The sequence below is a fragment of the Nansenia antarctica genome (assembly GCF_963989245.1).
Source record: "Nansenia antarctica genome assembly, chromosome: 1".
Taxonomy (NCBI): domain Eukaryota; kingdom Metazoa; phylum Chordata; class Actinopteri; order Argentiniformes; family Microstomatidae; genus Nansenia; species Nansenia antarctica.
In genome coordinates, this window is record NC_137674.1 from 84,423,706 (window position 1) to 84,448,986 (window position 25,281).

The 25,281-nt window shown below is 45.0% G+C and overlaps 3 protein-coding genes across 5 annotated transcripts in view; all 3 read left to right on the forward strand.

The window, feature by feature from the left end:
• frya (furry homolog a) overlaps window positions 1-9,694 on the forward strand; it is a gene marked incomplete at its 5' end in the record, with an annotated part of 103,480 nt that extends 93,786 nt beyond the window's left edge. Inside the window, 10 exons of the mRNA XM_080531586.1 lie at window positions 1,600-1,806; window positions 2,380-2,526; window positions 2,655-2,848; window positions 3,985-4,192; window positions 4,817-4,966; window positions 5,234-5,332; window positions 5,565-5,648; window positions 7,008-7,118; window positions 7,589-7,926; window positions 8,317-9,694. Of these exons, the coding sequence (XP_080387712.1) occupies window positions 1,600-1,806; window positions 2,380-2,526; window positions 2,655-2,848; window positions 3,985-4,192; window positions 4,817-4,966; window positions 5,234-5,332; window positions 5,565-5,648; window positions 7,008-7,118; window positions 7,589-7,926; window positions 8,317-8,575 (1,797 nt within the window). The 3' untranslated portion in view covers window positions 8,576-9,694. The remainder of the gene's footprint in view (window positions 1-1,599; window positions 1,807-2,379; window positions 2,527-2,654; window positions 2,849-3,984; window positions 4,193-4,816; window positions 4,967-5,233; window positions 5,333-5,564; window positions 5,649-7,007; window positions 7,119-7,588; window positions 7,927-8,316) is intronic.
• A 2,286-nt stretch (window positions 9,695-11,980) lies between these two features.
• ech1 (enoyl CoA hydratase 1, peroxisomal) lies at window positions 11,981-24,746 on the forward strand. Of its 3 annotated transcripts, none has more exons than XM_080550475.1 (10): window positions 11,981-12,093; window positions 19,539-19,701; window positions 20,456-20,544; window positions 21,163-21,287; window positions 22,291-22,339; window positions 22,554-22,618; window positions 22,737-22,807; window positions 23,141-23,212; window positions 23,602-23,752; window positions 24,164-24,746. In XM_080550475.1, the coding sequence occupies exons 2-10, from the start codon at window positions 19,568-19,570 to the stop codon at window positions 24,266-24,268; spliced, it is 861 nt and encodes a 286-aa protein (XP_080406601.1). In that variant the 5' UTR covers window positions 11,981-12,093; window positions 19,539-19,567; the 3' UTR covers window positions 24,269-24,746. The 3 variants fall into 3 exon arrangements, with proteins under 3 accessions (XP_080406601.1, XP_080406600.1, XP_080406602.1); XM_080550474.1 differs by having other exon boundaries at window positions 11,997-12,139; XM_080550476.1 differs by lacking the exons at window positions 11,981-12,093; window positions 19,539-19,701 and adding an exon at window positions 19,899-19,914.
• A 260-nt stretch (window positions 24,747-25,006) lies between these two features.
• The window catches only part of prss16 (serine protease 16), a 12,191-nt gene continuing 11,916 nt past the window's right edge, over window positions 25,007-25,281 (forward strand). The window contains exon 1 of the mRNA XM_080535565.1: window positions 25,007-25,190. Coding sequence (XP_080391691.1) covers window positions 25,130-25,190 — 61 coding nt within the window. The 5' untranslated portion in view covers window positions 25,007-25,129. The remainder of the gene's footprint in view (window positions 25,191-25,281) is intronic.

The following is a 25,281-nucleotide window of genomic DNA, read 5'->3' on the forward strand; positions in this document are numbered from 1 at the left end:
GCTATGCGAAGTGATAGACCAACAGTTTCGTAGGTTTGCGCATGCGTAGTCTGTTCTCACATTGTCTTCATTGATGGACGTTGAGGCACCGTGCAGGCTGCCTCTGACAGCATGATTGACAGTTTGCGTTTGGCTTGCCGTAGCGGCATCCTCTGCTGTTCGCGCCGCGGTTCTACATTTCCCCAGCAGTAGCTCCATCAATCGTGGGAATTATGTCGAACTTTTACATTTGATGGCAGAAAAGGATGAGAAATTAGCCGCACATTTGCCTACGCATGTTACATGGTTAAGATAATGTAGGCTATTGCGTGCCGGTTCAAATGCTGTAAATCCTGTGGTGTTGATGCAGGTGAATTTATATTGTCATTGAGCTGTTTTGCGTGCTGCTGTAAATCCTGTTGAGATGCAGGTGAATGTAGGCAATGCCATACAGGCTGTTGCGCTACGCTATGTGTAGTTATGAGATAACAATACATTTGACATTTTTGACCAGCTATTTGATAGTATAGTATATATGGGCTATGTGATTGACTTTATAGTATAGTATATTAGCCTACATTACATTACAGTCATTTAGCCAACGCTTTTATTCAAAGCGTCTTACAATAATTGCATTTAACGTAGGAGTGTACTGCTTTTTTAAGGCAAAATGAAGAATAGCAAACTAAAAATACAATAGGTGCTTAACAGGGAGGATTCTGGTAGTAGGCCTACTTCTTGAAGAAGTGAGTTTTGAGCCTGCGTTAAAATATATAAGGGCTATTGATTGTCTTTATAGTATGCGCTATGCCATTTGAAGTCTGGCTGCTGCGTTACTCGCATTTATTTATTTTTTAATAGCTCACTGCCTACCCAGCCAATGACCTCACTGCACGTTACTGCCTTAAATCCAAACCAAGGCTGCAGCAGCCAGACTCAAGGGAATAACTTTTGTAAATATTTATTACCGGTAATCCCACATCCGCACATGATGGGGAGTACTTTAAACCCAAACTTTTCCAGAGTTCTCCTCATGCTATTTTGATCATCACGTCTCTAGGAAAGTCACTTTGACACGGTCCATTACGTAGAGTTCTTGACATGGTGTTTATGAACCGCTGATTCCTCCAAGCCTTGGGTGAGAAAGGGAGATCGTTCGTGACACGTTCTAATGCTTTGGTCCTCATATCGGCAACCAATCAAAATGTTCAGACTTTTCTTTACAACACAAACTTGCTAGTCAAGCCAAAATACTGCAACGCAATGGATTGGGTGAGTAATCCCCCACTGCTACCTAGTTAACTATAACACTACTTTACATTGCTAGCAGGCTCACAAAACAAGCTGTGTTAGTCGACTAGCGATGTGTCTAAGGTGATTTTCAACAATGCGGAAATGTATTCACAATTTTCGAAAGGAAAGTCAGATCAGATCATTACATCGGATCCCGACATGAGGACCAAAGCATTAGAACGTGTCACATTTCTCCGAGGACTTCTCCCACCACCCTTGAACTGCACACTGCATACTGCATGACCCTGAGTGTCTAATGACGGCTGTGTGTGTGCTGTGTTGCTGCCCGCCCGCCACCTGGTCACCCAAGGCTGTGTTCTCTTGCAGGGGGAGACAATGGACAGCTTTAACTGGGGTGTACGTCGCCGCTCCATGGACAGCCTGGACAGGAGTGACCTGCAGCCCCCGGAGGACAGCTGCCAGCTCGGAGACAGCGCCGCCAGCCTCGGCAAGTTCACCCACGAGGAATCAGGAGAGTCGTCTGAAGAGGAGTCCTCCCTGACGGTCAGCCAGATCCTCTCTCGCTCACAACTCGTAAGTCTGCCTGCCTGCCTGCCTCTCTGTACTGGATGGGGTAGGGGACAGGGTTGCCAGATGGGATTGAGAATTTCCAGCCTAACCACAGTCTAAAAACCGCAAAATCCACCAAAAAACCCAGCCCATCTGGCAAGCCTGGTAGGGGATAGGGAATGGCTTGATTCTATTTTGATAGAAAGTAAACAACTTTTAGAAAGAAACAACCTTTTCTGTAGAAAATGGGGCTTTGTTTTAGGTTCTTGATTATATTATCACATAGTTGAATTTACTATATTTGTGTAATTACACTGGATTAATGGCCGTTATACAGTTATTAAGTAGCTGAGGTACGTGGGAAATCTGTGTTCCAATGCTCCTCAACTGCTATAACACTGTCAGTGTAGCGTATAAGAAGATGCTTTTGCTTTTTTTCCAAAATGCTCTGCCCCATACTTTGAGAAATGCTCTTAAAGTAGCCTGCTGTGCAATCAGTTTTTTGTTGTTGTTTTTTCTCACTCTTTAAACAATTGACTAATGCATAATGTAATGATTAGTGGTGAGGACTATGAGCTTGACTTTGTCTGGTTGCAGATGGTGAACCTCTCTCCCACTGAGGAGGTCAGTAACATGGACTCTCTGTCCGCCTCCTTCGACACGTCCATGGCTGACGCCTCCACTCCTCTGAACTCCAGAAACCCTAGTTTTGAGGTCTCACTGCTAGAAGACTCCAAGCACCGGGTGAGTGAAGGGGTTCAGGGTGTCTGAGATATGGCGGCGCACTCAATCCTACTCCTAACACACTTCCATTTTGGAATTATTTACTAATACTGCCAAATAGGTATTTAACATATCTCTCTCCCTGTCAGACTGAGGTGACAGCAGAAGACGATGACACCAACGTCCACCACGATGACGTCTTCCTCTCCATCTGCGACCATCTGCCGCCCGGGTTTGACTCTGGTGACAGTTTCACTCTGGACATGGTCCCCGGGGAGTACAGAGGAGAACTGGACCCAGACTCCAGCTGTCTGGCCAGGTGTGCACCTACGTACAGTAGCAGGTACAGTAGAAGGTTGCAGTAAAAATGTTTTTTAAAAAGTTCACTTGATGTGTATTTTTAGGTCAATTCGTGTGAATTGTGAAAGCTGCACCTTGCTTCTGTTAGGATGTCAGCATAATTAATTAGCACTACCTTAATTATACTTTCTTTCATTTATTTTGTCTCTTTTTTATTACTACCGTACTTTCAGTTTGTAAAGCGTCTTTGAGTGTCTAGAAAAGCCTTATTTACCGTAAGTCTAATGTATTATTATTATTATTATTATTATTATTATTATTATAATTGTGTTGTGGATCTAGTATGCTGGTTTTGACATTCCAGGCCACTACTGTATGTCCCTCTATGTCAACTGCCAACTGTATCAGGAGCTCTCATTCAATGTCACTTCGACTATGCCGTAACATCATGGTACTATAGAACCACAAAGGCCCTAAAAACAAGACTCCAGACAGCCCAAAATAAACTGGTTAGGCTTCTGCTAGGCCTCAACCCTAGGACACATCTAACCGCTGCTAATTTTTTGAGCCTTGATTGGCTACGAGTAGTTGACAGAGTGCAGCAGCTTGCACTGGGCCTGGTCTTCAAGATACGCTACACCACAAAGACACCCAAGTACCTGTCAACATACTTCCAAAAAGTGAACAACGTCCACACATACAATACCAGAGGAAGCTCCACGAACCACGTTCAACCGCGTTGCACCACAAACAAGGGGTTAAACTCGTTAAAGGGGTTAAACTCGTTAAAATACTTTGTGTTTTGTCCCCCGCCCCCACCGGTGGTGTATGTCCCCACCTGTCCTACCCGCTGTACATACCTTATGTTTTGTTGTATTGTTCTTCCCATGTTGGATGTATGTTTATCTTGTAGATAGTACTAGTTATTTGTCTGTATTATCTTGTAGATAGTACTAGTTTTTTGTCTGTCTTACATGTAACGATGAATTGAGAATCAAGGACCCCAATTGAAATAAGACAGTGGCTTTCTTGGGTTTTTATCCTGTTAGTTGACCTTGTATGTAATATGTACTTTCATGTACCTACTTCTGCAAATCTTCTAATAAAGTTTTCAATCAATCAATCAAACTGCAGACTGCCAACTTTTTAAACGGGTGTGAAATTCTGGTCCACCAACAGTCTTTGTGAAGAGGAGAGCGATGAGCTGCTGGAGTCTCGGTCTTCCCCTCCGCCGTCGCCCTTCTTCTCCGCCATCCTTGCGGCGTTCCAGCCGGCCGTGTGTGACGACGCGGAGGAGGCCTGGAGACGCCACCTCAGCCAGCTGGTGTCAGACTCAGACGGCTCCTGTGCCGTATACACCTTCCACGTCTTCTCCTCACTCTTCCAGGTAAACGGCAGTTGGGAATATGTGACACGTTCTAATGCTTTGGTCCTCATGTCGGGATCCGATGTAATGATCTGACTTTTCTTTCGAAAAATGTGAATACATTTCCACGTTGTTGAAAATCAACGACAGATCGCTAGTCAGCTAACACAGCTTGTTTTGTGAGCCTGCTAACAATGTAAAGTAGTGTTCTAGTTAACTAGGTAGCAGTCGGGATTACTCACCCAATCCATTGCATTGTTGCAGTATTTTGGGCTTGACTAGCGAGTTTGTGTTGTGATCCTCAAGAAAAGTCTGAACATTTTGATTGGTTGCCGACGTGAGGACCAAAGCATTAGAACGTGACACATTTACTAACTGGATTAGTAGATGGATGATTAAGCCTAGGGGGGGGGGGGTTCTTCTTACATGAAGGAATTTTCATTAATTGGGACAATGGTACTGTGTACTGCATTACTTTTTCACCCGACGATTCATTAACCTGGTTATATTCAGTTCATCGCCCAAAGCTGACAAGGAAGCCCTGTAGAGAGAGCCCTGGTGTAAAAGCAAGGCCTTAAGTTTGTGATTAACTTTGACAAACATCTCAGTTAGATTCGGGACAATTTATTTGTCTGCTTTCTGCAGAGTATTCAGAGCAAGTTCTGCTCCTTGACCTGTGAGGCTGCTGACTACCTCGGTGACGGACTGAGAGGGATAGGATCAAAGTTTTTGAGGTCGTCTCAGATGTTGATGTCGTGCTCAGAGTGTCCTACACTGTTTGTGGATGCAGACACTGTGAGTAGCTCGTCATTTTTTATATGTTATGATGTTAATTGCGTTCTGTAGGATGATAATCTCCTTTGTTTATTGTCTTGCTTCTCTTTTTGTGTCCTTGAGTTTGAGAAAGGCACTTTGAAATCAAATCAATTATTATTATTATTATTACTGTTATTGTTAATAATGACAATAACCATGATAATAGTAATAATAATAATAGTAATAGTAATAATAATAATCTTTTTGAAAACAAAAATATAAAATTACATTTCCTTCCTTTCACAGATCATATCGTATGGGCTCCTTGAAAAGATGAAATTCAGCGTGTTGGAACTTCAAGAGTACCTTGACACATACAACAACAGGAAGGAAGCAGCCGTGTCTGTAAGAAATTGTGTTTAGTCTCATGATGTCACTGCCTTTGTGTTGTCTGTACTGTATTATTATGCCTGTCTATATGAAAAGTTTCTCAACAGACAAACAAATAATACACTTATGATTCATGTTGCTGACTAGATACCACATAAAGTGACAGCAGATGACTATTTCAGGATATTTCAGGATAGTTATTTCAGGATAACTTTACAAAACCTAACCATCCTTCCCTTTTCCACAGTGGTTAAGCAACTGCAAAGCCACATTTTCCAGAAGCCCCAGCGGTGCGGTGATAAGTTGCCAGCCTGGAGAAAATGAGGAAAAGGTACAAACTCTGCTCTGTGTTCCCTTCCCTGGTTCGTCCACTAACCTTCTGGAGAATTACTGACAGTCTCGTATTATGAGTTGATAAAACACTAAACATGTTGGTAGACTACGGCAAAATCATATCAAGGGAATGGTTATATAAATAATACTGACTAGACTACTAACCTTTTCTGTGGCTAAAGAGCAGATCTGCTCTCAACGATTGCACCTATAGTATATGTTGAATCTAGTAATCCTAATTTTGATATTTCTGGAAATTATTATATTTGATAATTATGGATTCTTTAAGACATTGTTCTTGTCTCTCTTTTCATTATAGAAACATTATGTTGTTATTTATCTGAATACTGTTCTAACATCACTGACAAACTGGTACTACCGATTCCATTTCAATTGATCTTTCATGTTTACTTCCTGTCGATCACTCTGTGGTAGCCTTGTGAGTGAAATACCTTCATTTTCTCTCAATATCAGAACCTCGAGTTTAGCGCTTGCTTCTGGGCAACCTTCAGTTGTTCACATCACACTGATTCATTCATCCCAATGTGCGTTGTTGTAACCATATTGAACTCTGCTGGGCAGAGGAGCTGTACAGTTCTCCTGTAATTTGGAAATATTTTTAAGCTTAACACTATTTATCTCACTGAACTAAAAACATAGTTTCGTACTAAAAACATCCAAACTGTCGTGGCTTTTTAAACGTGTCAACTGTCAAACTGCCATGATACTCCCAGCAGAGTAACAGTACATTGATGAAAGTGAAAAGACAAAACTGCTTATCTGCTTGGCTTTAAAAAGACTGGCTGGACCACCCAGACACACTTTGAGTTGTTGTTCACACAGCAGTTAGATCCTTTCTCTTTTCTCGGTCCTTGCATGCGTCAGTAAAATGAAGGCATTTTATGACTTGGGCTAATACTCTTCCTCGCCTATGCGACTGCTAATGGATGCATGCCAACTCCATTGATTCTTTCTGCTTTCCTCTCCTCACCTCTCACCTCTTTCTTATCTTGTGACATGCTTGCTTTGTAGCAAATGGAATCTTTGGCAGTAAGTTAAAAATGACTTCTATTTCCTGGTTATAATGCCCATTTCAGTGCAGGTGGTTAGTTAGGTCTCTTGTTTGCATAATGCAAATTACTACTCAAATTGCCCAACATGCAACTCTTTCTTAGCAACCAAGTTGAATTTCATCCACTAGGCCTATAGATAACATTTAAATCATAAAAGTTCATAAGGTTTACTATGGGGCCCTATGGGGGCTTCCAGTAGACTAATTGTAACTTTAATGGGGGGAAATACGCTGCTTCACCAAAAGGTTTTGTGCTGACAGACTTTTTGTTGTTTTTCTGTCCAGCAACTTGAGCTCTGCCAGCGCCTCTACAAGCTCCACTTTCAGCTGCTGCTGCTTTTCCAGTCCTACTGTAAGCTCATTGGCCAGGTCCACGCTATCAGCTCCGTCCCTGGGGTGAGTGGGTTTGTTTTTTACTGTTACATTTACATTTTACATTGTTGGCATTTAGCAGACACCTTATTCCAAAGCGATTTACAATCGATACATTTGACTAAGCGACTAAGTGAATCGTCAATCCACCAGTCGTAGCAGGAAGAGTGATCTAGCTGAGAGTAATCTAGCCATTGGCAGTCATCGTGTCTAAACATTATTTAGTTTATCAGAACAAAAACATGTATGTGATTACTACATTTCACATGAATGTACTGTGTGTGTGTGTGTGTGTGTGTGTGTCTGTGTCTGTGTCTGTGTCTGTGTCTGTGTCTGTGTCTGTGTCTGTGTCTGTGTCTGTGTGTGTGGGTGTGTGTGTGTGTGTGTGTGTCTGTCTGTGTGTCTGTGTGTCTGTGTGTCTGTGTGTCTGTGTGTCTGTGTGTCTGTGTCTGTGTGTGTGTGTGTGTGTGTGTGTCTCTTCCCTCCTCCGTCAGCTGTTCAACATGTCCAGAGAGCTGAACAACCTCAAGCAGAGCCTTCGGTCCGCAGCCGCCTCGGTGACCAGTGACCACGCTGCCCAGAGAGAGAGCTCCTCCTCCTCTGAGCCCACCTCCACCTCCTCTCCGCCCACCTCCACCTCCTCTCCGCCCACCTCCACCTCCTCCGAGCCTAACTTCACCTCCTCAGAGCCCCCCTTCAGCCCCTCCAAGCCCCCCTTCACCTCCTCCTCCGAGCCCACCTTCAGCTCCTCTGAAGCTGCTGTGCAAGCTATCCTGGAGGGCCTGAAAAACCACGAGTTCATCGCAGCTATCCTCTACATTCGCGAATGCAGGTAAAACCCTACTGTTCTTTAATTGTTATTTTTTTAAGTAGTAATTCCAATATTGCACTTTCATCTGAATGATTCACATCGTTAGCCTCATAGCATAATTGCCTGAGTCATATTCTGGCCAAATTGAGATATCTGAGATATAACTCTACTCTCCTAACACTGCTGATTCACTGTGCATTATTGCCTCTATGCCATCAGCCTATCAGAATGCTCGTTACATTCCAAAATCACTATCTGCCCAAGTCATCTCTTTGACATCAGGCATGTTTGACACTACATACAAAGATGGCTTGGCTGACCAACAAGTGAAGCATGACTTAGGCAGTTATGCTACGAGGCTAACGATATACGAAAATAGGCTAGATGATAACTGTGTCTTTTCTGTGACAGGAGAATGTGGCCCAGTGACATCTTCGGGAGCAGTTCCGAGGACGAGGTCCAAACCTTACTGAACATCTACTTCAGGCACCAGACACTGGGGCAGACGGGGACCTTCGCTCTGGTGGGCTCCAAGCAGGACCTGTCAGAGATCTGCGTCAAGCTGATGGAGCTGAACGGAGAGATCCGGGATATGATCAGACGGGCGCAGGGCAACCGGGCTATCACCACCTTCCTCCCAGACTCCAGCGTGTCTGGCTCCAGTCTCTGACAGGAGTGGCTTTGACCCTTGACCCCCCCCCCCCCCCTGCTCCCCTCCTGCTCAACACAACCCCCTGTCCTGTCCCAGACTTAGCCTCTGCTCCTGTCTGGGGGTGCTGCTTTCATTACAATGGTCACAAAGAGCTCTCCTCTCTCACCTGGGAATCCAAGACTCCGCATTCTGCCCCTACTCAGAGTATAAAGAATGTAAATTATTCAGATCTCCAGAAATGCAGCAATACCGTAGGAGGGAGGGGACACGATGTGAGACTTTTGCTATAACAAAGGAACGTTGGCTTCTATTGCACTAATATTTATGGATAACATCACAAAGCGGCCACTCGTTACTGAGGTCAACAACTTTTACATTTAACAAAAAGACATACCAAAGTTATTAACTTATTCTTCTTCTTCTTCAGATTATCTGTTTATTTAAACATGTTAAGGGAAAATGTGCAATGCTTCACAGGAGTGAAATACTTCTACTGTATCATGAAAGAATGTTTTTGAATTTCAACTGCTTTTCTGCAACTTGAAAATTCTGAATGACATGTAAAAAATTATGCTGAATATGTTTTCATTGCTTGGGTTATAATAAGTGTATAAGTGAAATTGACTACCATCCACATTGCAAAGCATAGATGTATAGCCGATATACAAGGTGTACGCTCAACTACTTTGATATGCTGCAAATCTACTGTCTCAAAGACCTAGAAGCCGCTGTGAGTTATCTGTTACTTAAAACAAATATTTTACAAATGTTTAGCTTTCTATTGTGTGGCTATTTTGCTTACAGGAGAATTATTTATATTTACATAAACATGCTTTGAACTGATTAGTTTTATAGAACGACAACGAATGTTGTTTTGTCTATTACTGCCAAGCATGCAAATTCTATGTACTATAAAAGTGTAGTCGAAATATTTATGATAATACAAAAACTATTTTAACTGAATGTTGCATTTGTACAATGGAAGCTTTGCACATGCTTGTAAGATTTTATTTTTATGTTTTTAATTTACAATTTGACCGAAATGCATGTAAAGTTTAAACTATAGGAAATTGATCTTTGTAAAGCCTCCGTAGCCTGTTGATATAGGTTTTCACCTTGTAAATACTCTTTTTCCGATGTACCCTACTTTGGTGTTCTGTACACTTCTGTAACAATAAAGAATAGAAATGCATTTGTTATAATGTGTTTGATCTGTTCTCTTCATAAAGATCATTCATTCACTTGGAATCTAAATTGTAAATATTAAGGAAATGCAGTAGCCTACATGAAATGATTTCATATGTATTATTTACCTTTAAGGTATTAGTCTATCAGAGGAGACCGGGGCTATATCTGGACTATAACACTTAATCAGCCGTGAGTAAAAAAAAAAGTTATGAATGAATGAATGAATGAATGAATGGACTTTATTGTCATTGCTACAGTACAGGTACCAAACAACGAAATTTAGGAGGGGTGGCTCCCCTGGTGTTAGGAAGGGGGAAAAAATCACTTTTAGAAAAAAAAAAAAATCACAAGAAGGGAAGGAGCTGGTTTACATAAATAAAGGCTATGTACACTATCCACTGTACTATACTATACAGACAGACGACTAGGGTTGTCATATTGCACAATAGTATTATTCCACATTTATTTAAAGTGTCGCAGTTTGCAGGCTTGAAATGTACATGTTTGTGCCTCAGCACTACACCTGATTTTTTTTTCAGTCCAGCAGCTGCCATCAGTCCGTCCAGACTGTCCAGGGCCCAGAACTTAGGTCTTTGCTGTGTTCAGGGCCTGGACGGCCCTGTGGTAGAAGCTGTTCTTCAGTCTGTTTGTCCTTGCGGCCAGGGTCCTGAACCGCCTTTTCGAGGGCAGCCTGGTAAAGTGTTCGTACCCAGGGTGGGTCGGGTCCCTGGAGATCTTGGAGGCCTTCCTGAGACAGCGTGTGTTGTACAGCTCTTCCAGAGAGGGGAGGGGGGCGCCGGTGATCTTCTGTGCTGTTCTCACGACTCTCTGTAGCGCATTTCTCTCCGCTGTTGTGCAGCTGGAGAACCAGTTGCAGATGCCGTAGGTGAGGATGCTCTCCACTGCGCCGCGGTAGAAGGTCACCAGTATCTTCTGCTTGCTGTGTTCCTTCCTGAGGACTCTCAGGGTGTATAGCCGCTGTTGTGCCCTCTTGATGTTGGCTTTTGTGTTGTCCTTCCAGGTCAGGTCATCCCGCATGTGCATCCCCAGGAATCGGAGGGTCGAGACTCTCTCCACGCTCTCTCCGTCGATGAGCAGGGGCTGGATCTCGGACTTTTTCCTCCTGAAGTCTACGATGATTTCCTGGGTCTTTGACTTGTTCAGCAGCAGGTTGTTAACCTTGCACAGCTTACTCAGTTGCTCTACTTCATCCCTGTACACCGCCTCGTCCCCCCCCGAGATGCATCCCACCACGGTGGTGTCGTCTGCAAACTTGACGATGGAGTTGCTGGGGTGGACGGGGGTGAAGTCGTAGGTGTAGAGGTTGTAGAGGATGGGGCTTAGCACGCAGCTCTGGGGGGACCCAGTGCTGAGTCTGAGGGCTGTGGAGGTGTGGGGGCCCACGCCCACCCGCACCCTCTGGGGGCGGTCGGTCAGGAAGTCCTTGATCCACGCACATATAGAGTGTGGTAGACCCAGGTCTAGTAGTTTGGTCACTAGCCTGTCTGGAAGGATGGTGTTGAAGGCGGAGCTGAAGTCCACGAAGAGCAGTCTCGCGTAGCTGTTTCCCCTCTCCAGGTGGGATAGAGTGGCGTGGAGAGTCGTCGCGATGGCGTCCTCTGTGGACCTGTGGGCTCTGTAGGCGAACTGGTATGGATCCAGGTTGGGCGGGAGGCGTGTGAGTATGTGGGCCCGGACTAGTTTCTCGAAGCACTTCATGATGATTGGTGTGAGTGCCACCGGGCGGTAGTCGTTTAGGCAGCTCACCGTGCTTTTCTTCGGGACTGGGATGATAGTTGAGGTTTTCAGGCAGGGTGGGATGGTGGCCTGGGACAGGGACTGGTTGAAGATGTTGGTGAAAACCCCAAATATCTTTGCACTCGGACAAATTTCAGGACCCTCCTTTCATGACTTTTCCCCGATATGTGCGTTCTACCAACCAGTACCCTTACATTTTCAAAATCACATCAGGATAAGCTAGTATAAAGCTATTTTGCAGGTTTTCTGTGTATGAAGCAGGGTAATTTACAAGCGGCCAACTAGTGGTCGTTGTGTGTAAATAGCAGTTTCGCATTGTAAAAAGGACGCAGCTCTTGTTGGTAAAAAAAAAAAAGGCACGGCTGTTCTCTACTGGAGTGTGGCGGAAGTAGACACTGTAGGAGTTAACTAACTCCAGCAGATGGCAGTAGAGTAACACCAAGGATGCAAGCTGCCGTTAAACCCCGAAGAAGAAGAAGACGAAGAAGTAGAAGAAGAAGAAGATGATCTACTGGAACTCCAAGAATTCCTCCTGCATTTAGTTGTTGTTCATTCAGTTGGTTGTCTCGTCTCTAAGCCTCAGTAGCTTGGTAAGAGAAATGTTATCATTCATATGCAGATCAGCTTTCCCGAAATGTAAGTGGCGACTTAAATATCGGATATATTAAATATCGTTCATACATAACGCTGTCTGCATGTGGCCAAGTCTAACTAATGTGTCTAACTAAACACAATGACAATGTTTGTGTTCAGCGCGTAGTAGATGATCTATCCCCACTATTAACTCCAACCATATAAATGTTTATTTGTTTTAATTTAACCTTTATTTAGCCAGGTTAAAGTCTCATCAAAGCTATAAAGCTAACTGGTAGTGGTCTAACATCAACAGGATAACACAACTTTGTTTGCTAACGTTAGACTAACAGTGGATGAAAACATTATTGTGGATGAAAAATGTTCTTAATGTCAACATTGTCTGCAAACCTGAGGTTTGATGTCGCTAATTGTAGATTGTACAAGGTGTGCTCTGTGTTGTGTAGTCTCCCTCCTAGCTATAAAGCTTGTCAATGCTACGAGTTGCGTTCATAAACTCGCTCTGAGAGGGCAGGAGCGCACACTGGCTTCAACGTCATAAAGGGACCGATTCATTTGATTGGACGAGAGGCATTCCATGAGTGCTGATCAGGTTTCCAGAGCGTATTTTACGAACGCACCCTAAGTAGGCGAAAGGTCACACAAGCAGTGTTCTGCTTAAGCAATATCACACGAGAGGGAGTGTGTTATACTGAATATCAGCACGGCTGTGATTCGGTCCACACGACCTCGAGTGTGATATTGCTTTTATACAACAGTTCTACAGCGCAATTTATTAGTTAACAGTAATAAGTGACAACAGATTATGATTTGTTTGTTTATTTAATCATTTATTTTGGCTCCGTCAAGAAAAAATAGTTCCTCAACGGGACTGTTCAACTAGCGAAGTTTCCCACAGAAGTGGGGAAAAAACCGTCAGATCAGATATATAAACGGGTTATTTTGATAAACCGGATACATTTTGTGAATATATATGGTTACTTTCTCGCCTGAAAACATATTAAAACTTCATAAAATGATATATTAACACTTGTAGAGCCAAATTACAGCTTTTGGCCAATGGCGGCCAAAATGTAGGATTTAAAAACGGAGAGTTTTGCTTTGCGCGCTGATTGGCTAATGTCTTCTTAGTAACAATGTAGTCTAATTAACGGTAATTTAACACCTGTGCGGGGCGGCGGAGTGCTACATATAGTTAAAAGTCCCAGTGCTGTTATACTATATATCGTAACTCATGGAATGCCTCTTGTCCAATCAAATTACTTGGTCGGAACTAACTGTTGTATAAGGTACAACACAGCAGCTATAACCTTAGTGGGGGACTAGGTGTTGCTGTTACACCAGGGCCTTAACACACGTCTGCTAACATCTATGTGTTCATTCAACATGATATAAGCCTACAATACACATGTCATGTGGATACAGGGCTCTCAAGTTTTGAACAGAGTTCAGAGTGAGATTTTGACGTTCTTTGGCTTGATGTCCCTTGCCTTCCACATGCCTGCTTATGTCCCTCACGCCTTGATGGGCACAGGAGCTTTATTGTCTGCAGACTGAGCACCAGTAGAAGGAGCTGGGGGGTATTCCACAAAGCTCGATAAAGTTTTAAGCCTCGAAAATGTTAGCTTGCGTTCGGTGCCATCAATGTGGCTCAAATAATTCGCTGCTTGGTTGAGCTCCTTCTGAGTCAGATATAATTAGCCTGCTCGCGACCAGGCTAAAACACAGGCTATGGTAAGACGCGCGTCAAAAAAGGCTCACAGGCGGAAACTACATCCCGAACGACAGTTCCTCTTTTAGGAAATATTAGTTCCCACTTCACACGAGATAGATAGATGGATAGGTTGACTGTGTGATAGATAGATAATTTGATATTTTGAAAGTGTGATCGATCGATAGATAGTTTGATTGTGTGATAGATAACTTGATATTTTGAAAGTGTGATAGATAGATCGATAGATCAATAAAGAAAAGAGTGTAAAAAAAAAGAAGTAATTGTCTCAACTTGCATTGCTGTCATCACAGCGGTCTGGCTGGCGTAGTGGTTAAGGCAGCCGGCTGGAGTTCCAAAGGTTGCGTGTTCGAGACTTGACTAAGTGATTCTTTTTTTTCTTTTTTTTACATTTAACCGAAGATTTCATGCAAAGGCTTCAAACACCATTGTAATCGTGTCAGTTCTTGTAAATTAGCCTGCACCATCATTTTATAGCCTACATACTTTTTTAGATGAGATTTTAGATTAGATTCAGACAACGAAATGCAGTAAAAAGTGTGTCTGAAGAGGGATTTGAACCACCGATATAAAATGACGAATAAATCCTGTGGCCGCGGTCGATACCACTAGGCCATTGTGGCGATATGACGGTTTGAAGCCTGCTGCGGATATCACCACAGTAGTAATATTAATTTATTAAAATATGAACATATAACAATAACTGGGGTATGACCTACGCATTTAATCGGTCAGCAATTTCTTGCCAAACCATTTCCCTCGCCTTGTTAATTGCGGCAGTATTGCACTATTTTACATCTTATTTTTCCGTCTTCATAAAAATCAATAATTCGGAATGCTGCGCAAATGTAGTACCCCTGCAGAGTGGGGTATCTTCATTTCGACAGATCGACACTTCAGGGCTTTTTATGTCTGCTTGCACGCGCCCATATCGAAGATTTGTAAGCCTGTCTTCTGTGAACACTCATCACACAAGGCTGATCCTCGTTCGAGGAATCACCTGAGGCTTGAATTCCAATCTCGAGTTGCCTGAGCGCCGCATTTATTTATATCGCCGCTATACTGATCCACCTTTAGTGGAATAGCCCCCTGGTGGTTCCCATTGTGATGAATGGCCATCGAGTTGACCACTCCTTCTTAAAGGAACACCTATAGGTGGCTGCTCCACTTAATCCCCTTTTCCCTGACATCTTTGAAATAGACAAATGCAATAATTAATACTATGCATAAAATATAAGGAAATAGCCTAGTAGGCCAAAGGTTTTCACAATGGAGAGGTTGTGCCAGGGGTGGGAAAGGAAAAACAAAATATATTCCAAATGATTATTATGGGTATTGTTATAAAAGTATTATGCAGTGTTTCGTGTGGAAGAAGTGGTTTGCCTGCCTCTGGTTCCAGTATAGGCTGCTACTCCGCTACTGCATCTCAAAGCAGCTCACAGTATCGTGAGTCAGTTACCTCAGTCAGTCAGGCTCTCTCTCAGCGCGTGGTAACGAGAAACTCGCGCGGAAATTATGAGATGTGTAAAAGTATTTTCGGTTCATTATTAAGGGGTAGTGGTGGTCTAGTGGATAGTGAGTTGGACTTGTGATCGGAAGGTTGTGAGTTCAAATCCCGCCTGAAACCACACCACTACTAGTGTGCCCTAGAGTAAGGCACTTAGCCCTCAGTTACTCCAGGGGGAATGTCCCTGTAATTCGTAATTGTAAATCGCTTTGGATTAAAAGCGTCTGCTAAATGGCAAAATTAATTAAAATTAATTATGAAACTGTGGCGGGACCAATTAGGCCGCCAGTCTACATTAGATAATTAATGGGAAACATTGGCTGTGCTTTTGTAGTAACTCGTTACTGCCCAACACTGGCAGGGATTCAACCGGTTAGCTAGGCTAGTTCACATACTCTGGTCAAACTGTTAGTTAACATACCAGCTGCCTGGACACATATATTCCCCAGCAACGGAAATCAATGATGAGATGACTTACTGTACTCATAGGATATAGTCTTCTCCCACGTTGACCAGTCTGTAGCCACTTCGAGATGTGAATGATCAATGCTTTACCAAGCATTTTCCTCTCTAACGTCAGATCCCTGACGAACAAGATGGATGAACTGAGACTACAGGTGGCCAAAAACAGCATCGTAGGGGATAGCTGTGTGATTATTCTGACCGAAACCTGGCTAAATGACAACATTGTGGACGCTACCGTTAGCTTAGAGGGCCGCACGCTACATCGCGCCGACCGAACGGAGCGTAGCGGGAAGTCAAGAGGAGGTGGGATCATAATATCGACGAAGGATAGCTGGTGCTTAAACACGAAAACTGTAAGTAGCCACTGCTCCCCAGACCTAGAATACTTGACTGTTAAATGCCGACCCACATACCTGCCTAGGGAGTTTAACGCGGTGCTAATTACATGTGTGTATATAGCGCCTAGCTCAGACAGCAAAGTAGCATTGGCGCGACTACTGTATATGACGTCATTAGTAGCCAACAAAGTACTGATCCACAGGCTATTCACATCATAGCGGGGGACTTTAATCATGTCGACCTGAAGGCAGTACTACCCAAGTTCTACCAGCATGTAAAATGTGCAACGAGAGGAGAAAAAACACTGGATAAGGTATACACCAACATCAAACGTGCTTACAAGGCTAGTCCGCTAGCTCATCTAGGCATGTCTGACCATGTGTCAATCCTCCTGATTCCTGCATACACTACAATGGGGAAAAGTGCTCCCACCACCACTAAGACTGTCAGAACCTGGCCAGAAGGGTCCGCTCCACTGCAGATCTGCCTAAATGACACCCTATGGCAGGAATATGAGCATGAGGACCTGGAACAGTACACGTCGTCGGTTCTGAACCACATAGTGAACTGCACCAACTCAGTCACCGTGGACAAACGGGTCCGGGTCTACCCCAACACGAAGCCATGGATGACTGGGAAGGTCCAAAAACTGATAAATGAGAGGGACAACGCCTTCTTCGCAGGGAAGCGCACACCGCTGTACAGCTCCACCAGGGCCAACCTAAAGCGCGGCATCAAAGCAGCCAAGACAGAGCACAGAGAGAAGATTGAGGAATGCCTCCTGAGCAACGACTCCAGGCGGATGTGGCAGGGGGTTCAGCAGATGACAAACTTCAGAGCCAACAGGCGGGAAAGCTGAACACCTTCTACGCCCGGTTCGACGAGGGGCGAACGGAGGTAACCACAACACAAACACCACTCTCTCCAGCTCTCAGCAGCCTCACCCTCACAGAGCATGAGGTGAGACGCGTACTGAAGGCGGTGGACCCCAGGAAAGCCTCGGGGCCGGATGGCGTCCTGGGACGGGTGCTAAGAGTCTGCGCCGACCAGCTGGCCGGGGTTTTCACCAACATCTTTAACCAGTCCCTGTCCCAGGCCACCGTCCCACCCTGCCTGAAAACCTCAACTATCATCCCAGTCCCGAAGAAAAGCACGGTGAGCTGCCTAAACGACTACCGCCCGGTGGCACTCACACCAATCATCATGAAGTGCTTCGAGAAACTAGTCCGGGCCCACATACTCACACGCCTCCCGCCCAACCTGGATCCATACCAGTTCGCCTACAGAGCCCACAGGTCCACAGAGGACGCCATAGCGACGACTCTCCACGCCACTCTATCCCACCTGGAGAGGGGAAACAGCTACGCGAGACTGCTCTTCGTGGACTTCAGCTCCGCCTTCAACACCATCCTTCCAGACAGGCTAGTGACCAAACTACTAGACCTGGGTCTATCACACTCTATATGTGCGTGGATCAAGGACTTCCTGACCGACCGCCCCCAGAGGGTGCGGGTGGGCCCCCACACCTCCACAGCCCTCAGCCTCAGCACTGGGTCACCCCAGGGCTGCGTGCTAAGCCCCATCCTCTACAACCTCTACACCCACGACTTCACCCCCGTCCACCCCAGCAACTACATCGTAAAGTTTGCAGACGACACCACCGTGGTGGGATGTATCTCGGGGGGGGACGAGGCGGCGTACAGGGATGAGGTAGAGCAACTGAGCAAGCTGTGCAAGGTTAACAACCTGCTGCTAAACAAGTCAAAGACCCAGGAATTCATCGTAGACTTCAGGAGGAAAAAGTCCGAGATCCAGCCCCTGCTCATCGACGGAGAGAGCGTGGAGAGAGTCTCAACCCTCCGATTCCTGGGACACAACATGCGGGATGACCTGGCCTGGAAGGACAACACAAAAGGCACCATCAAGAGGGCACAACAGCGGCTATACACCCTGAGATGCCTCAGGAAACAACACAACAAGCAGGAGATACTGGTGGCCTTCTACCACGGCGCAGTGGAGAGCATCCTCACCTTCGGCATCTCCAACTGGTTCCACAGCTGCACAACAGCGGAGAGAAACGCGCTACAGAGAGTCGTGAGAACAGCACAGAAGATCATTGGTGCCCCCCTCCCCTCTCTGGAGGAGCTGTACAACACACGCTGTCTCAGGAGGGCCTCCAAGATCTCCAGGGACCCGACCCACCCTGGGCACGTACACTTTGTCAAGCTGCCCTCGAACAGGAGGTACAGGACCCCGGCCGCTAAGACAAACAGACTGAAGGACTGCTTCTACCACAGGGCCGTCAAGGCCCTGAACACAGAAAAGGCCTAAGTTCTGGGCCCAGGACAGTCCGGACGGATTGTATGGCAGCTAGTGCTGAGGCACAAACATGTACATTTTCAAGCCTGCAAACTGTGACACTTTAAAATAATGTGAAAAAACACTCTTTGTGCAATATGACAACCCTAGTTGACTATCTGTGCAGTATAGTACAGTGGATTGTGTACATAGCCTTTATTGATGTAAACCAGCTCCTTACCTTCTTGTGATTTTATGCATCTATGCTTTTTCTAAAATGTTTTTTTTTTTTTCCTTTCCTAACACCAGGGGAGCCACCCCTCCTAAATGTCGTTGTTTGGTACCTGTACTGTAGCAATGACAAATAAAGTCCATTCCATTCCATTCCAAATAATCTGTCCTCTTCTGTGTAGCGAGCATCTGAATCAATAGCTCCAGTCAGCCTGTGTCGTTGGAATCAGAACGTTGTTTGTTGTAGCGGGGATATAAAAATGTTACCCAGATACAGCAATGCTATTATTTTCTGATTGGCTGTTCGGTAGCTACAGTATATATTTTTATTTGATTAGCTGGTGCGTGGCATTCTGAACTCTAGGGGAACCAGAGGGAACTCACTTGATTCTCTACCTGTTCTATTTAAAAAATAGCGGTGCAACTTGGTGGGCGCCCCAGGTAATTTCTCTGCGTGAGAAATACAAGGTGTGGCGTGTGAACGGGTTGAAATGCGTGAGACTTGAGAGCCCTGTGGATACAATATTGTTAGCCTCATAGCATAATTGCCTAAGTCATGCTTCATTTGTGGTCAGCCGGGCCATCTTTGTATGTAGTGTCAAACATGCCCATGTCAAAGAGATGACGTGGGCAGATAGTGATTTTGGAATGTAACAAGCATTCTGATAGGCTGATGTCAAAGAAGCAATAACGCACAGTGAATCAGCAGTGTTAGGAGAGTAGAGTTAGGCAGATATCTCAATTTGGCCAAAATATGACTTAGGCAGTTATGCTAGGAGGCTAACGTTATCACTGTCAACTGCACCAATCAGTTCTCTCTCTCTCTTTCTTGCTCCCTCTCTCCTCCAACCCTGTGGGCTGATGATCAGATGGTCAGTGGCTCCCTGGTCTTAGTGCTATGAGGGCCATGTCTAGTGGGGGGCCGACCCCCCCCTTCACCAGCCTGTCTGTCACCCACCCAGCCACGGCCATCACACACGTGGAGCTGCACCGCCCCGCGAAACGCAACGCCATGAACAAGGCCTTCTGGAGGTGACACGCACGCACGCACGCACACACTCACACTCACACTCACACTCACACTCACACTCACACTCACACTCACACTCACACTCACACTCACACTCACACTCACACACACACACACACACACACACACACACACACACACACACACACTCACACTCACACTCACACTCACACTCACACTCACACACACAACACCATGAACAAGGCCTTCTGGAGGTAACACCTGGGGCACACACTCACACACACACTCTCACACACACACACACACACACACACACACACAGTTTTGTAACTCTAGGATCACTGTGGAGAGTATGAATTAGTCTATTTGAGATAAGCTTTGAATCCTAAGCGACCTGCCCAGTGGTGTAGATGTTGTTTGAAGTACAATAGATCAACACACAGCTCTAGTATAGCAGGTATGAAAGAAAGCTGTGTGCTGGAGAACCTTTGTAGTGCATAGGTGAAGTTATGGAAGTTATGGGTGGTGGTGCTCATTTTTCATTTCCTGGTTTGTGTAACTAACTTCCCACTTAAAATGTAGTTTTGGTCATTAATGTCCATGTTTTTTCTGCTCTTCAATGACAACAATGTGACTCAATCACTGTCCTGTGACTAATTTATTTTTATTGTTCTCCTGTCTCCCTGCGTCCCCCCTGTCTGTCTGTCTGTCTACCTGCGTCCCCCTGTCCGTCTGTCTGTCTGTCTGTCCGTCTGTCCGTCCGTCTGTCTGTCTGTCTGTCTGTCTGTCTGTCAGTGAGATGGTGGAGTGCTTCACACAGATCGCCGGAGACTCGGAGTGTAGAGTTGTGGTCGTCTCAGGAGCTGGGAAGATGTTCACCGCCGGTAAGTGTGTGTGTGTGTCTGTGTGTCTGTGTGTCTGTGTGTCTGGGTACTACGAACATTGTGTGACCACAAATCTCAGAGTTGCCTGACTCAGAATAACACATAAGAGGATCAATTCTAACTCGTCTGTCTATAGACTATCTGGATATCACAGATGTCAGTTAGATATGTAGCTAACTGGTGCAACATTTACATTTCGCCTGCTGCCTGACAAATAAACCTTACCTGACTGACCTCCTTCTCCCCCATCGCCCTACCCGTACCCTCCGATTCCTTATCCACTGTTCCCCTCACTGTCCCACCCTCGAAACTCAAAGGCTTCGGAGACCGTGCCTTTTCACGAGCTGCACCCCGCCTCTGGAACCACTCAGAGACTCACCCTACCCCTAACCATCTCCCCTAACCCTGCCACCCCCCTCCCCCCCTGGTCATTGCTGTGTTAATTGTTCCCTGTGCCTGTTCGTTAACTCTGTGTTCTATGTGCTCATGTTATCTGTTGCTTGTTGTTTCTGTGTCTTCTGTTTCTCCCATATTGTCAGCGTCTTTGAGCCCCGGAAAAATGCTATAATGAATTATTATTATTATAAACAAATCAGCCGTCCTGTCTGCCTTGGGTAGGTATTGACCTGATGGACATGGCCAGCGATGTTCTCCAGCCTGAGGGAGACGACGCGGCCAGGATCGCCTGGAACGTACGACGCGTCATCGCCAGATACCAGGAGACCTTCTCTGTCATCGAGAAGGTAGAACAACTTGGAATGTGCTTCAGAAGAAGTTGAAACCATAGCATGTTCGTTCCACTCTCTGATTTTAAACTGTGTGTTACAGAGACGTTGAATCATACATGCAAATGTGCTTAGGTTATAGGTTTTATAGGCTGTATCTGCTCACTGTTTCTGTTGCCTGTTTGTTGTTATTTTATATTGTATGTTTTTATACTGTATGTGGTGTCTTTTTAATTAAGTGCTGCTTTTCTTGGCCTCATTTGAAAAAGAGGCTACTGTCTCAATATGACTACCCTGGTTAAATAAAGGATTAATAATAATAATAATAATAATAAAACACATTTTAAAAAGGAAACATCTTTTAGGGGTTTACATTACAATGAAGAAGTAGAAGGGTACAAGTAGGCCGGTGTTTTAAACAGTTCATACTGCCAATCTGCCGTTGCTATGGTGATGTTATTAGTGGAGCGGCTTAGCACAAGAATTGTGCACTTTTTGAAGAAAGCATGACATTTCTACCATAGTTAGTACATACCATAAGGTTTATTTTCAGATGTGGAGGGAAGTCAGATTTTACCCCAGAGGCCCGGGAGAGGTCAAATTCAAGATGGCCGCCAGTCCACCGTGTCTAATGTTAAAACATGCTTAATTTTGGAACCAAACAGAGTAGAAAAACACTTAAGGTGTCATCCAACTAAGTTAGCGATGCCCATTCATTTGGTGATACTTTTGAGATTGCCAGAATTCAAGAAAATGCAATTAGGTCAAAGTCAAGGTCAAATTACATTGAAATGATGTGATTACATGAAACTTTGCTTCCATTTTGACACTATTGTTATGGTTAGTGTAGAGGAGTAGTACACACTATGCAGACATAGGCAGAAGTATATTGTATATATATAAGTATATTGGTGTTCCCTCCAAATAATCACAAAGATAAAAATGAGGCTACCGACATCACTGATCCAATGTCTTGTTCACCTCAACTCCTAAACTCTCTTTCTCTCTCTCCTTCTCGTAGTGTCCAAAGCCCGTGGTGGTGGCGGTGCACGGAGCGTGTATTGGAGGAGGTGTGTGTGAGTGTGTGAGTGTGTGAGTGTGTGTGTGTGTGTGTGTGTGTGAGTGTGTGTGTCACCACAAGTAATCTCACAAAAGCTTGCCTGTACTATGGCCTGGCACGATACTTATCATAGTGCGTCTCTATGTGTTTCTCGGTGTGTGTGTGTGTGTGTTTTTGTGTCTGTGTCTGTGTGTGTCTCTGTGCACGCGTGTGTGTTCTGACAGGGGTGGATCTGATCACAGCCTGTGATATCCGTCTCTGTACTGAGGATGCCTGGTTCCAGGTGAAGGTACGTGCGTCCTGAACACGCCTCTTTATCACCACCTCTACAAGGACCAGTATCTAACCTGTATGTAACCTGCGCTGTCTGCCTGTAGTTGTGTGATGTGACCAGTCTTCTCTCTCAGGAGGTGGACATCGGCCTGGCAGCAGACGTGGGGACCCTGCAGAGGCTTCCTAAAGTCATCGGGAGCCGCAGGCAAGAACAAACATCTAACCTTTGTTCATTAGAACATCGTTTATAATAGTACACTGAACCAAAAATATAAACGCAACGCTTTTGTTTTTGCTCCGATTTTTTCTCGAGTTGACAGACCTAAGACTTTCTGTACACAAAAGACCTATTTCTCTCAAATTGTGTTCTCAATTTTAAAAAAATCTGTGTTAGTGAGCACTTCTCCTTTGCCGAGATAATCCATCCACCTGACAGGTGTGGCATATCCAGATGCTGATTTTGTCAGAGTATAAATATATATGGACCGAACTGTTCTGACCAGAGCCTTAATAACAACATGGTCATCTTCTACTGCAGCCTGGTGAATGAGCTGGCTCTGACAGCCAGGAAGATGTACGCTGATGAGGCCAAGAGCAGCGGATTAGTCAGGTGTGTGTGTGTGTGTGTGCGCGCGTGTGTGCGCGTGTGTGTGTGTGTGTGTGTGTGTGTGTGTGTGTGTGTGTGTGTGTGTGTTATTTTAATGTATTTGTCTAACCTGTCTCTCTCTCTGTGTAGTCATGTTCCAACCTGTCTCTCTCTCTGTCTAACCTGTCTCTCTGTGTAGTCATGTTCCAACCTGTCTCTCTCTGTCTAACCTGTCTCTCTCTCTGTCTAACCTGTCTCTCTCTCTGTGCAGTCGTGTGTTCCAACCTGTCTCTCTCTCCCTGTCTAACCTGTCTCTGTCTCTGTCTAACCTTTCTCTCTCTCTGTGCAGCCGTGTGTTAACCTGTCTCTCTCCCTCCCTAGTCATGTGTTCTAACCTGTCTCTCCCTCCCTAGTCGTGTGTTCGTGGACAAGGAGGCCATGCTGGCGGGGGCCATGGAGATGGCGGGGGAGATCGCGGGCCGCAGCCCCGTGGCCGTGCAGGGGACCAAGGTCAACCTGCTGTACTCCAGAGACCACAGCGTGGCAGAGGGGCTGGACTACATGGTGAGACCCCCCCCTCCCTGGACCTGACCCCAGTCACATGGTGTTGTTGAAACACTGCTAAAAATAGCTTTATACTAGCTTATCCTGGTGTGATTTTGAAAATGTAAGGATACTGGGTGGTAGAACACACATATCTAGGAAAAGTCATGAAAGGAGGGTCCTGAAATTTGATCGAGTGCAAAGATATACTTTTTTTTCTTTTTTTTCCACGCCTGTTCTACTGTTAATAGTATTGCTAACTAACTTAACGGTAGCTTAGTATTAGAAATGCAATTGCAATTAGATGCAGTTAGACATGCTGAAGTGAAAAAACGTTTAGGTTTTAAAGTAATTTTCAGCCTTTAAGTCTCCTCCTCCTTCTCCTCCTCCTCCTTCTCCTCCTCCTCCTCCTCCTCCTCCTCCTGTGTTCAGGCCACGTGGAACATGAGCATGCTGCAGACCCAGGACGTGATGAAGTCAGCCCAGGCCTCCATGGAGAAGAAGAGCATAAAGACCGTGCCTTTCTCCAAGCTCTGAGACACAACCATCACAACCACCAGGGTGGAGGTGGCGAGTGGCGCTGATAGGAGTTCAAGTGCCCTTCCCGTGTTCAGCTGGAGGCTGAGGGGGGAGAGGGAGAAAGGATGGAGGGATGGAGGGATGGAGGGCAGACTCTGGTCAACCCTCTCCTTTTCTAATTTAACAAATGGAGCCCCATGGCTATGTTCTTAGGCTCTGAGAGGACTGGAGGAGCGACTATGGGACTAGTTTGATACAGCCCTTTGATTGGCTTGGTGGAAATTGTGGCGTATTACACAATCCTCTCAGAATCATCTCTTTCATTGAGCCGATGAAGTGTTTGTGTGTCGGTGCCTTTTTCCCGTTTGAATCACCACAAAACGGAGGTGTTAGTTGTAATTACTGTAAAAAGCAAGAGGGTTCCTAAAACCTCTAATTTTTGAATATATTGACTATTGCCTCAATGTTGTTTGTATCTAATAAAGGATTAACTGAGTGAATGTCTAAGTGAAGGTTGTAGTATTTCAACATTTCGGGTTTGTTCATGTGCTTAGCTTTTGTCATTCAATTGGATACCTGCATCATATTCAATGTCAGCTTTTTGGCATCATCAAAGCCAAAGCGTGAGGGTGTTACATTCAAGTTTGGCGTTTTGCCATCGTTGGACTAAGACATGCCAAGACTCTCTCTCTGCGTCTTGATAACTTTCAGTTTGCCACTTGTTGGCTATAAATACAGGCAGTGGACAGAAGGGGATATCCTGACACGTTTGAAGCAGCCAGTCTTCTCTGAGAGACATTGAGGACGCAGGGTAGTCTAGAGAGGTTGTAAGCAGGTCTGTAGAGGTCGCAAGCAGGAGGTCGAGGTAAAGTTTAAAAGATGCTCCTGTCACCATTTCGCTGTTTGGTCCTTTTGCTTCTCCTCAGCGCCGTCTATTCTGGTGAGTAGCCTGATGAAATAAAATTAAAAACAGATCAAATACATGAAGTTAGACAAATCCAGTTTTGATGTTAACCACAACTGATTATTAT

Bases quoted from the DNA above. Each gene is read 5' to 3' on its own strand.
- ech1 (XM_080550474.1), top strand. From the start codon at position 12,103: ATGTTATCATTCATATGCAGATCAGCTTTCCCGAAAT. The intron at 22,619-22,736 runs GTACGTGCGTCC...CTTCTCTCTCAG, and splicing joins ATGCCTGGTTCCAGGTGAAG to GAGGTGGACATCGGCCTGGC. The intron at 22,808-23,140 runs GCAAGAACAAAC...CTTCTACTGCAG, and splicing joins AAAGTCATCGGGAGCCGCAG to CCTGGTGAATGAGCTGGCTC.